This window comes from Octopus bimaculoides, chromosome 21 (assembly GCF_046866305.1).
Source record: "Octopus bimaculoides isolate indiv1 chromosome 21, ASM4686630v1, whole genome shotgun sequence".
NCBI classification, from domain to species: Eukaryota; Metazoa; Mollusca; class Cephalopoda; order Octopoda; family Octopodidae; genus Octopus; species Octopus bimaculoides.
In genome coordinates this window covers 23,643,610-23,657,118 of record NC_142948.1, presented here as the reverse complement: position 1 = coordinate 23,657,118, position 13,509 = coordinate 23,643,610, and the positions used below count along the sequence as shown (strand labels likewise).

At 36.9% G+C, this 13,509-nt stretch overlaps 1 protein-coding gene across 3 annotated transcripts in view; it reads right to left on the bottom strand.

The window, feature by feature from the left end:
• LOC106875883 (four and a half LIM domains protein 2) overlaps positions 1-13,509 on the bottom strand; it is a 231,251-nt gene that overhangs the window by 108,883 nt on the left and 108,859 nt on the right. For all 3 annotated transcript variants that reach the window (XM_089338925.1, XM_089338924.1, XM_089338926.1), the window contains one exon: positions 8,062-8,233. In XM_089338925.1, coding sequence (XP_089195051.1) covers positions 8,062-8,233 — 172 coding nt within the window. The remainder of the gene's footprint in view (positions 1-8,061; positions 8,234-13,509) is intronic.

The following is a 13,509-nucleotide window of genomic DNA, read 5'->3' as shown; positions in this document are numbered from 1 at the left end:
ATTTATATGTACCAGTACCTTCTTTATGGAGTACTATATGTGATAATATTTCCTAGTCTGTTAAGGCAATGAGCTGGCAAGATTGTTAACACACCAGGCAAAATGCTTAGTGGCATTTCTCCCACCTTCATGGTCTGAGTTCAAATTCTACCAAGGTTGACTTTACCTTTCATCCTTTCAGAGTCAGTAAAATAAGTACCAGTTGAGTACTGGGGTCAGTGTAATTGACTTAACCCCCTCCTCTGAAATTTATGGCTGTGTGCCAAAATTTGAAACTAATACTTTCAAGTCCATTAAAGTCATGAGCTGGTGAAATGCTTAGTAGCATATCAACTGTCTTTTTGCTTTGAACTCAAATTCTGCCAAGGTTGACTTTACCTTACGTCCTTTCAAAGTTGATAAAATAAATACCAGTTGAGTATTGGGGTTGATGTAATCAATTTACGCCATCCCTTGAAATTTCTGTTTTTGTGCCAAAATTTGAAATCAATATTTTCTAGTTTGTTATATGTAACAATACCTTCTCTGTGGTCTGTTATATGCAATAGTTCTAACTATATTGTCTCCTATACATTGTGCTCCACATAGTTGCAGGAATTCTGTTATTTACCATTCTGTTTTTTTCGAGTTTTCATTTGACAAAATATCAACAACAATGGGTTTTTTTCTTGTACATCTAAACTCAACAGTTAGGAATGGTATTTCTGTAACTAATAGTATTTGCATGTCTTCAGGAAGAACACATTAGATTGTAGTGTATTCCTAAAGACAATATTTCAGAATAAAAGTTGGGATGGTCATGGATAAAACATCTTTAATCACAGCTCTCAGGGGCAGGGCTGACTCAGAACTAAACTACTCCCACCACCACCACCACCAACAACAACAACAACACTGACAACAAGAACATCCATTATGGTTCCTTAAGCCCTTGAACTTCCTTTATCAGACTACATGGCTTTCTGGAACCAAATCCTAAAAAAATAAACATTCCCTCTTTTACTAAATTCTGTCTTTCCTATATTCCTGTTCCTTTTCTCATTGGCTGCCATTTTACCAATAATTCCACCACCATCCAACTCCACCCCCACCCCACACCTCATCTATACTGATGTAGATTAGTCATCAAACATTGATTTTTGTGGCTATGACTAAACACATCTCACTTCCATTCAGAAATACAAACACACACACACATGCATGCATGCACACACACGCACACATGCATGCATGCGCACACATGCACACGCACGCACACACGCACACAAATCATCACCACCACCACCTTTGCTACTACCATCGTCATCGTTACTGTTGCAAACACAAGTGATACTCCAAATGAGCAGACAATCTCAACAGCTACACACACACACACACACACACACACACACACACACACACACACACACACACATCATCATCATCTTTTAACATCTGTACTCCATGCTGGTATGGGTTGGACAGTTTAACAGAACCCAACAAGACAGAGAATTTCACTGAACTCCTGTGTCTGCTCTAACACGATTTCTCTATATTTGGATGACTTTCAAAGACCACCCACTTTACAGAGGGTATTTACTTTTTACTTGTTTCAGTCATTAGACCGTGGCCATGCTGGGGTACCACCTTGAAGAATTTTAGTCGAATGAATCAACCTCAGGACTTATATTTATTTTAAGCCTGGTACATATTCTATCAGTCTCTTTAGCCAAAGCGCTAAGTTACAGGTACATAGATACACCAACACCAGTCAAGCAGTGGTGGGGGACAAACCAAGACACACACACATACATATATGGGGTGGGTACTGAAAAGTTCCTGGCTTCAAGGGTATCACGAAAGGCCTGGCTGGAGGTCCAACCTTCCGAGTTCTTTTACAGGGCTTAGAAAAACTGAAGGACCACTGCAATACGTGTGTGAATCTGAGAGGAAAAAATGTTGAATAAAATTATAATTTACTGATCCTCCTGCATTTTTTTCTACTGACAGCCAGAACTTTTCAACAGCCCCTCATGAATGTGTGTGTGTGTGTGTATATATATATATATATATATATATATATATATATATATTTATTTATTTCGTTTTTGCATTTGGTTTGCCTGATTCTTTATGTGAATTCGTGTGTTGAAGCATATTTTATTGTGTCTGGGGAGAATCATTCTCTTTTTGTGCCTTATTATTTAACACTCACCAGTTCGATTTCCTTTCATTTAGTTATTTATTTTTTCTAAAATTTTACAAAAAATAAATAACTAAATGAATGAATATCAAACTGGTGAGGTCACAGAAGTGTGACGAAAGAACTCTGGCCAAAATACGATTAATGTAAAATAAAGCTGAAACAAATTAACACCAAATATATAGTGCTTGTGTTTTTATTGGCTAAACTGGCAACATGACCATCCCCAAATACAACAATATAGTTTTCAACACACGATTTCACATCAAGAATCTTGCAAAACAAATATATAAACATATATATATGTAAATAAATATATATATATATATGTAAACATATATATATATATATATATATAATGAGCTTTCAGTTTCCACCTACCAAATCTACTTGCAAGGCTTTGGTCAGCCCAAGGATATAGTAGAAGACACTTGCCCAAGAATCCAGAACCATGTGGTTGAGAAGCAAGCTTCTTACCACATAGCCATGCCTGCAACTGGGTGCTTTTATTTCATGGCACCAGAACTAGAGAGGTTGCCATATAATTTGCAAGACTAAAGCCTCTCCTTGACAGAGTAGAAGTAAAACACACACACATGTGTGCGCATGTGTGATAAAACTCCACTCAAAATTCATACCAGCCACCTCAGGTACTTGTTAAAGAGCGTCTTCAGAGAGAGCATGCCAGACTGGCTGATTAATGTGAGACTGATATTATATTCAGGTCACTTAAGGAGTGAGTGGGCAACACCTGTAGTGGGCATGCATCATACTGTCTTACTTGCCCATGAAGACATGTGGAATAAGAGACCCTTTACTTGGAAAACAGTCAAGGGTTAATGATAGGAAGAGCACCCAGCTATAAAACACTACCTCAAAAATATATTCATCCAGCTCATGGTAGCAGGAAAAATTAATGTAAAAAATAAAACACCCATATAAACTGGTTTCAAATTTTGGCACAAGGACAGCATTTTAGGTGAGTGGGGGCACAAGTTCACTACATCAACCCCAGTGATCGACTAGTACTTGTACTTATTTTATCAACCCCGAAAGGATTAAAGGCAAATTCGACCTCAGCAGAATTTCAACTCAAATTGTAAAGATTGATGAAATGCCACTAAGCATTTTGTTCAGTCTGATAACAATTCTGCCAACTCACCAGCTGAACAAACAGCCATATATATATATATATATATATATATATATATATATATATATATATATATATATATATATATATATTGTCTACGTTTTTTTAATGTCCTGTACCCATATATGCATGTATATATACATATATATGTAGGTATGTACATATATGTATGTATATATGCATATATTTATATTTTATTTATATTATTATATGATCGAACGCCATGCATCCATTTCCAATAAGTTATATTTTTATATATATATATATATATATATATATATAGTTTTAGGGAAAAGAACCAAGGTTCATGAACTCATCGATGAAAATCCACTATCACATATAGAAAAATTAATAATTAAAAGCACAATAAATAATATAATACAAAGTGGATTTTCATCGATGAGTTCATGAACCTCTGTTCTTTTCCCTAAAACTCTATATTTATATATATTTTATACTGTGAAACTTAATTTAATTTTAATTTTTAATAAATTGATTTTAATTGAGTTTTTACCTGTAATTTTGGATTTTATCCCTAATATTATTATCATATATATATATATATATATATATATATATACACACATACATATACATACATGTATATATATATATGCATATAGATATTCACATATATACATAGGCACAGTTGTAGTTGTGTGGTAAGAAGCTTACTTCCCAACCATATAGTTCCAGGTCCAGTCCCGCTGTGTGGCACCTTGGGCAGATGTCTTCTACTATAGCCTTGGGTCGACCAAAGCCTTGTGAGTGGATTTAGTAGATGGAAGCTTAAACAAGCCTATCTCATATATATATATATATATATATATATATATACACACACACACACATATATATATATACACATGTGTGTGTTTATATATATATATATATGCATGTATGTCCTTTGTGTCTATGTGTCCACCACCACTACCACTGCTTCACAACTGGTGTTGGTTGTTTACAACCCTGTAACTTAGCAGTTCAGCAAAAGAGACTGATAGATTAAATACTAGGCTTAAAAAAAAAAAAAAACTAAAAACGTTCTGGAGTCAATTTGATTGACTAAAACCCTTCAAGGCAATGCCCCAGCATGGCCACAGTCAAATCACTGAAACAAGTAAAAGGTAACAAATAAAAGATACTTATACATGTATTAATCTGATTATCAGTTTTACCAATAATATGTGACTAGTTAATAGTGGACTGATTCCTACAATATATAAATCAAAGGAGGAGGGCAAGACATTCATTTACCCCAACATTCTCTTCACTTCTACACAGATTCACCCTTTTTGATGGATATCTGCCAGCACACATTCATTGAAAAATAATACCCTCTCTCTCACTCTTGATCTATACTGCTATCAGAAAAGGAGTTCTTTTCCCTACACTAAACACCATCACACCTCAACCTAACTGCTATCACTTAATACAGACTGTCGACATGATTGGTTAGCCAGCCATTATAGTCCAATTAGCAAAGAAAAATTACATTCATAATAAACAACTACAATCCCCTTCCACACAACCAGCTACTCTCCTTCTCTCTTTTTACCCAGGTATTCAGACATATCTCTACTACCCTTATTTCCATTTATTTCCTCTCAACATGTCCCTTCCTTTTCTAATAAATCATATTACAAGATATTTCCTTTCACTTCCTGCAAACAATTCAAACCAGAAATATGTATGGCACCGAAAGCTACAGAGTTATTGTGTTAATTCCTTCACAAGAATCTATTGGAATATGAATAAACTGTTCTGTTCTGTCTGTCCAGAGCCCTAGGACTCTTCAGGCCACTTACCTGGTTTCCAAGGTGTACGAGGGGGTTCTGAAAAGTTCCTGGCTTTAAGGGTATCATAAAAGGTCAGGTTGGAGACCCAACCTTCTGAGTTCTTTTACAGGGCTGAGAAAAACTGAAGGATTGCTGCAATAAGTGTGAATTTGAGAGGGGAATATGTTGAATAAAATAACCAATTGATCCTCCTATATGTTCTTTTACCTAAAGCAAGGAACTTTTCAGCACCCCTTCGTATGAGAGACCGAAATTGAAACATTCACCAGTAACTAGGATGCCAGTCCATCACAGATTTATTCATTTATGGCTGAGTGGGCTGACATAGTATAAAATGAAATGTTTAGCCCAAGAACGTAACACACTGCACCCAATCCAAGAATTGAAACCTCAGTCTAACAAGAATATATTGTAATATATTGTAGTATGAATATATAATATATAATAGTGAAGGCACGTGACCAAGTGGTGAGGGTATCTGACTCCTGATCGTAAGGTCATCAGTTCGACTGTGTCCTTGAGCAAGACACTTTATTTCATGTGGTTCCAGTCCACTCAGTTGGCAAAAATGAGTAGTACCTGTATTTCAAAGGGCCAGCCTTGTCACACTCTGTGTCACGCCAGATCTTCCTGAGAACTGCATTAAGTGGATGCATGTCTGTGGAGTGCTCAGCCGCTTGCATGTTAATTTCACAATTATGCTGTTCCATTGATTGAATCAACTGGAACACTCGTCATCATAACTGACGGAGTGTCAGTTTTACATTGTAATACCTTCATAAAAATTTATTGTAATATGCAACAACAACAACTAAACAATCATTCTGTTCATTCCTTCACAAGAAATAACACAGAACAAAAAAATCCTATGCATTAGGCACAGGCATGGCTGTGTAGTAAGAAGCTTGCTTCCCAACCACATAGTTCTGGGTTCAATACCACTGCATGGCACCTTGGGCAAGTGTCTTCTATTATAGCCTTGGGCCGGCCAAAGCCTTGAGTGTGGATTTGGTAGACGGAAACTGAAAGAAGCCTGTTGTATGTGTGTGTGTGTGTGTGTGTGTGTGTGTGTGTGTGTGTGTGTGTGTTTTGTCCCCCACCACTGCCTTGCAACTGGTGTTGATGTGTTTATATCCTCATAACTTAGTGGTCCACCAAAAGAAACCTTTAAGATAAGTACCAGGCTCAATGAAAACATAAGTACCAGAGTCAATTCATTTGACTAAGAATTCTTCAAAGCAGTGCTCCAGCATGACTACAGTCTAATGATTGAAACAAGTAACAGAAGAAAGATAAAAGATTACACACACATGCATGAGTATATACACGCATAGAGCCACACACACACACACACACACACACTAGCTAAATCTTTTCTCTCACCACAGCATTTCACGCTACTGTGGATATTTCTGATATTGAGAGAGGATTCCAGAGTTAGACTTCACCACAGATTCAGTCGGGTTTTCTTACTTCTGTCTGTTGATCAAAAGCAGATTACGTATTACGTAATTACCATAATTCAGACACGCTCATAGCCATATTTTCATCATTACCTTCCAACATGTCTCTTTCCTTTCTTGATAAATCAGGTTTACTCTATGTGTGTGTGTGTGTGTGTGTGCATGTGTGTGTGCGTGTGTGTGTGCGTATTACACACACACACACATAGTTCAGTGCTACTCTGTGGCACCTTTAACAAATATCTTCCAATATAACTTCAAGCTGATCAAAGACTTGTGAGTGGATTTGGCAGACGGAAACTGAAAGAAGTCTGAATATGTATAAGTGTGAGTATGTGTATGTGTCTTTGTACCTGTGTTTCTCCCCTCCACTACTGCTTGACAACTGGTGTTGGTGTTTCACATCCCCGTAACTTAGTGGTTCAGCAAAAGAGACTGATAGAATAAGTACCAGGCTTAAGAAAATAAGTCCTTGGGTCGACTCATTCCACTAAAAGAAATTCTTCAAGGCAGTGCCCCAGTATGGCCACAGTGTAATGACTGAAACAAGTAAAAGATGAAACAATATTTTACAGAAACCCCCCCCCCAAAAAAAAAAATCCCCATAACAATACAACCATGTCAATAACCATAACCAGTTCCCATAATAACAACAGTCTTCAAAATCTATCCTGTCTCTGTATCAACACTGAAAATTGAATGCAAAATGGAAATCAAAATCATTTGAAAATATAGGTGTAGGAGTGTCTGTGTGGTAAGTAGCTTGCTTAACAACCACATGGTTCAGGGTTCAGTCCCACTGCGTGGCACCTTGGGCAAGTGTCTTCTACTATAACCTCGGGCCGACCAAAGCCTTGTGAGTGGATTTGGTAGACGGAAACTGAAAGAAGCTCGTTGTATATGTGTGTGTGTGTGTGTGTGTGTGTGTGTGTGTGTGTGTGTGTGTGTGTGTGTGTATGTTTGTGTGTCTGTGTTTGTCCCCCCCAACATCGCTTGACAACCGATGCTGGTGTGTTTACATCCCCATAACTTGACGGTTCAGCAAAAGCGACCAATAGAATAAGTACTAGGCTTACAAAGAATAAATCCTGGGGTCGATTTGCTCGACTAAAAGCGGTGCTCCAGCATGGCCACAGTCAATTGACTGAAATGAGTAAAAGAGTAATTTATGTAAGATACTGCATACATTTCACAAAGGTAATCTATAAAATACTACATGTATTTCATAGAAATGAACCATTACTTGTTTTAATACTATCACCTGGGAAAATGAGTACCTTTTATAGGTTACTCAGCTGAAAGTATTTAGCCTGGGGATACCAGGATCTTCCTCCTTTTTTCCTCAAAACTTTCAGGATGCCCTACCGGAAAAGTCATTGTTGTTACCCTTCCTCTAGTTTTTCATTTTTTGAAAGATAAAAAAAAAAAAAAAATTCAAAAAAACAAAAAGACAATCAAACTCACCTGTGACCGAGAAAGGCCCGAGGGAACCCAGGTAAAACCTTCTCGCAATGTACTTTCTTTTAAATCTTCATCATTCATTTTTGGCCAACCTAAGCGATCCCGGACATCGATAAATTCACAGTGGTAGACATCATGAGATTCTCGAGGACATCGACATATTTTGCAAATATTTCTGACAAGAGAAATCAAGACATAAATCACAATCCCATTGTAGACATTAGCAGAGAAATTGTTTAAAGAGTGACTGGCATTTAGCTTTATTATGTCTTTGTCTGTGATAACAGTGGACATTGAGTGGGAGCTAACGTTTAAAATCAAAGACAGTTTCAAAAACTGGGATTACTGTCAATAAACACGCTGGTAGTCAACACATTCAATGAAGTATTCCAAGAAAAGAGGAAAGGCGGGGGGGTGCAGTACAGAGAGAGGGGAAGGAGAAGAGGGAAAGGAGAGAGGGGAGAAGGGGAGGGAGGGGGAGAAGGAGGGAGGGGGAGGGAGAAGGAGGGAGGGGGAGGGGGAGGGAGGGAGAGGGGGAGGGAGGGGGAGGGGGAGAAGGAGGGAGGGAGAGGGAGAAGGAGGGAGGGAGAAGGGGAAGGAGGGAAGTAGCGGGAGAAGGAGGGAGGGAGAAGGAGAGAGGGAAAGGGAGGGAGGGAGAAGGAGGAATGTGCATGTGTGTGCACATGCTTGGGGTGGGGGTCATTGACATCATTATCATCTAACTTCCATTATCCATACTGGCATGGCTTGGACAGTTTGACAGGACCTGAAGAGCTAGAAGACTGTGCCAAGCTCCAATGTCTGCTTTAAAATGCTTCCGTGGCTGGATGCCCTTCCTAGCACCAACCCCCTTACACAGTGTATTAGGTGCTTTTTATGTGGAACCAGCAGCAGTGAGGTCACCGACCGAGACAAGGTCTCTCGATTGAGGTGAGAATAGTGCTGAGGGAGATGGCTTCATACAAGGTGAGGAAGAGTATGAAACAAAAAAAAAAAGTGTACTCAATGCATAAATATATCAGCCTTTACTGAACTACATCGGTGGTGAAGAGGAGTCTTACATGCATGTACAACTATTAGCCTTCCATAAAGAAAGAAACCTTACTAGGCCTGTGCCTTAGCAAAGAACTTTCCAAGTGCAAACCTATGACAAGATATACAAAGGCTTTTCCTCTGTTAAGATGGTAGGGTTTAATTTGAGTTAATATTTGGCTGCTATTTCTAACAGGTTGAGCAACTGCAATGAGGTGCCCTCATATTTATTTCTAGAACCAATTTCTCTTACATTTGAATTGATATCCTTCTCGCTGTTAATTACTCAACTATAAAATACAAATGGATTCTAATTGTTCTTTTCCACCCACCCTCCGCCAGGAAAACTGAAGCAAGCAGAGTTATGTACCTTGTTCAGAGGCTCAATAGAATAATCATAGAGCAAGTGTATGAACATTTGTTTTTACATTTCCCATACTTGCACAGAAAACACGCATTGATTAATTAAAGTTGCTTCTAATTCAAAATTTAATTTTTTTTTTTTACTTGTGCAATACTGTTGCACATCAGTAGATAAATTTTGCACTATCTGCAATTCAAATTAGTTTCAAGGTGACTCAGGTATGCAGTGCCAATGAGCTGAAATAACAGCGAAATATCAATGTCCACCCTTCTTGTTCACCGACAGAATGATTCATTCCATCTGATTTCGAGATATTCAGTATTTTTAACACCCAACATCTTGAAAGGGACTTTTCCCTGAATGAAATTCCATAACCAAAACACATACATTAACCCTTTTGTTACCAACCTGCTTGAGACAGCCCCTGGTTCTTGGACACAAACATCTTGTTTTAAAGAGATCTAAATTCAAATCCTACATCAAAATTTCATGCTAATTTAAGTTCCAAGCAGCAGCTTCAAATTGACAAAATTATCTAACTAAACTCTTAATTATTTCAAAAATTAATTGAAGTAAAGGTTGCATATTTCAGCAGAAATAGAATAATGAAAGGGTTACATATGTGACATCGGTAATGTTTATATTATTAAAGCTGCTTCTAATTCAAAATTTAATACATGGGTCAAATGAAGATATTACAGAAATATTGTTTGCCCTTTGCATTGGTATCCCTTACTTATTTGTCAAGAGGTTCCTTATTCCTTGCAACTTTGAAAGCACAGAGCAAGATGATTTGGTAGGAAATATGACAAGAACTACAACAACAACACTGCCCATACGTTACAGCTTTCACTGAAATGAGCAACATATAAGCAAAGACAAACACACATTTATACACAGACACTGGTTTAGGAATGAAATTTGCTTAGGGGTTGCAAACCCAGGTTCAAATTTTTTTTACAAAGTCTTGTTTTTTGGGGTTTTTTAAAATTTATATTCTTTGTTCTTTGAGAAGAAACCTAACTTCAAACTACTTTTTACAGATCCCTTTTTACATACTGTTTTCTAAACCTAGGAAAAGTAAGTAGGGGGTGTAAATTTTGATTTTGCACCCCACAAAAATTTTAGGGGTACACTTGCCCCCCCCCCCTCCCTGTTCTTGGGCCCACGTATATAGTTTCCATCTAGCAAATCCACTCACAAGTTTTTGGTTGGATTGGGGCTATAATAGAAAACACTTAACCAAGGTGCTGTGCAGTGAGATTGAACTTGGAACCATGTGGCGAGAAAACAAACTTCTTCACTACACAGCCGTACCTACACCTACTAATATGATCTGAAATTATAATTAATTAGTTAACTAATTAATTCAGTGCCTTCACATAATAGTAAATCAGATTCTCTTGAAACAACTTGAAAATGTCAAAAAACTAACCATGTTTCATTCTTCAGGACAAAACATTCTGATTTGAAAATTTAGGTGTTTTCCCTCTCGTAAATGGCAGCCCTTTTGTTACCATATTTCTGTTGAAATACACTAACCTTGTTTAAGTTAATTTTGAAAATAATGATGAATTTAGTTAAATAACTGTCACTATTTTAAGCTTAGTGGTAATTCTTCAGGCTGTTTATGTTCTGAGTTCAAATTCTGCCAAGGTTCACTTAGCCGGTCATCCTTTCAGGACCAATAAAGTAAGTACCAGTCACATACTAAGGTCAATGTAATTGACTTACCCCTCTCCTAAAATTGCCAGCTTCAGCCAAAATTGGGAAGAATTATTAAGCTGGTGTTTGGAACATAGATTAACATGAAATTTTAATGGGTGGTTTTAATTTAGATACTTTTAAAACAATTGTATCATAAAACCAGGGAGAATCTTTTGCTGGTTAGCATGAAAAGGATTAAATCCTAAAGATTCTTCTATCATCATATGATTATGATATATCAAAAAGATTCTATGACGCAACTGAATCATAAGTTTCTGTTCTGGCCCTATGACAATACTAATGATGGATCCCAGAGTCTTTTATGATCATAAGCGTAGCAATTGGATCCAATCCCATGTTTAGCCATATAAAAATCACATTTCAATCATGTCTTTTATCTTTTCCTTGTTTTAGTTATTAGACTGAGGCCATGCTGGGGCACCTGCCTTGAAGAATTTTTAGTCAAAAATATTGACCCTAGTATTTATTCCATTGGTCTATTATGCCAAACTGCTAAGTTACAGGGATGGAAACACACCAGTAACATCTGTCAAGTGGTGGTGAGGAACAAACACAGACACAAAGACACACACACACACGCACACACATACAACAGGCTTCTTACAGTTCCCGTCTACCAAATCCACTCACAAGGCTTTTGTCAGCCCAAGGTTATAGTAGAAGACACTTGCCCAAGGTGTCATGCAGTAGGATTGAACCCAAACATGTGGTTGAGAAGCAAGCTTCTTACCACACACCCACACCTGTGCCTAGGCTTTCCATGCACTGCCTATAAATACAGCCCAATTGAGTACCAAAATTTTTGAGAGACTCATTTTACCCATTGGCATTCATTCCGCATGTAGTTGTTTTCACAGCTACTTATTCAACCTGAAATGATCAACGAAGAAGACACACCACAGCACTGGGAATATGCATATGATGTGTGAAAGTTAGCTCAAATGTAGAATTTCTAACAAAGGCCTTTTGCATGTGTCTTATACATTGTTTGATCTGAATATTTCTTTTACTTCTATTGTATGAACATCTTCTCTAGTAATGTTAAGAATGAATTATGTTCTAAAACATGAAGAAGCCTTCCTTCCAATTTATTACATAAGCCTATGATATGATGCAATGACTACCATATTTAATCCTTTAACATTCAGATTGCAGAGGACATCTGCTTTAAGCACCCCATATAACCCCTTGTAACTCATTCATTTTTTGGAATTTTCAAAAGATTTTCACAAATTTATATTTTGCATGCAAGAATTCATGATTATGAAAAAAAAAAATTTTGTGTGTGATTTAAAGAGCTATTTAACTGCTATTTTTACCTCATCTCACAATCACTTGATACCCTCCTCGTTTCTTTGTCACTGACATATTAATGTTTTTTCCATATCTTTCTAACCATAAACACATTTAATGGTCTATTTCTATGATTTAAGCAAAAAATTCAGATTCTCTGTATTTGAAACTGTGATTAAAAAAAAAAAATTTAGAAAAAAAAAGAAAATTCTTTCGTTTTTCATACTCAAATGAATTCCAAAAAAATATAAAAGTTATGAGGGATTATCTGGGTTGATTAAAGCAGAATTCTGCCCAGATTTCTCTGTCAAATATAATGCTTATTTATTCACATTGACTTGTATTTGTCATGCACTAAATTTGTAGCTTTGAGATTTCAATGATGTAATTGTTTACTTTTAGGATAATATTTTAGGGTGAGTGCAAGAGGCAGGATCTGGCCAACCTGAAAATAAAACAGGTAGATTATTTTGGCCAGATCTGGCCAGTTTAAATGTTAAAGGGTTAAGACCAGTTAGTATGGCTCTAACTCAGCTCTAAGCAGTGCTTCTGATATGATAAATGGAGTTCAAGGAACCAAGGGAGATGTCACTTTAAAGGGAAACTACCAGGTGATGATGATGATAGTGGTGGTTGTGGGAACTGTCTAGACTGAACATCTGTAAATAGAGTTAACAGTGATTTATCATCTCTTTCAGCTGATCAAATATGGAATTATAAAATATGGTAGGTGTATGAGTGGTAGTAGAAGTAGAAGTGTCAGAGAAACAGAGGTGGATGAGGGGTTTAGGAGGAAGGGAAGAAGTATCAAAGGGATATAAAGAAGACTGAAGGAAAACGAAGAGGAAAAAAATACAAAAAAAAAAAGAACAGAAGAAGATGAGGAAGAAAGAAAAATGGAAAAATAAGCAAAAGAACAGAAGTGTTGAGAGGAAAAACACACAAGGATGGATGAAAAAATGGGGAAAGAATATAAATATGTATGTGTATTTTTGCGTGTGTGTCTGTGTGTAAATATATTATTTATTTGAATT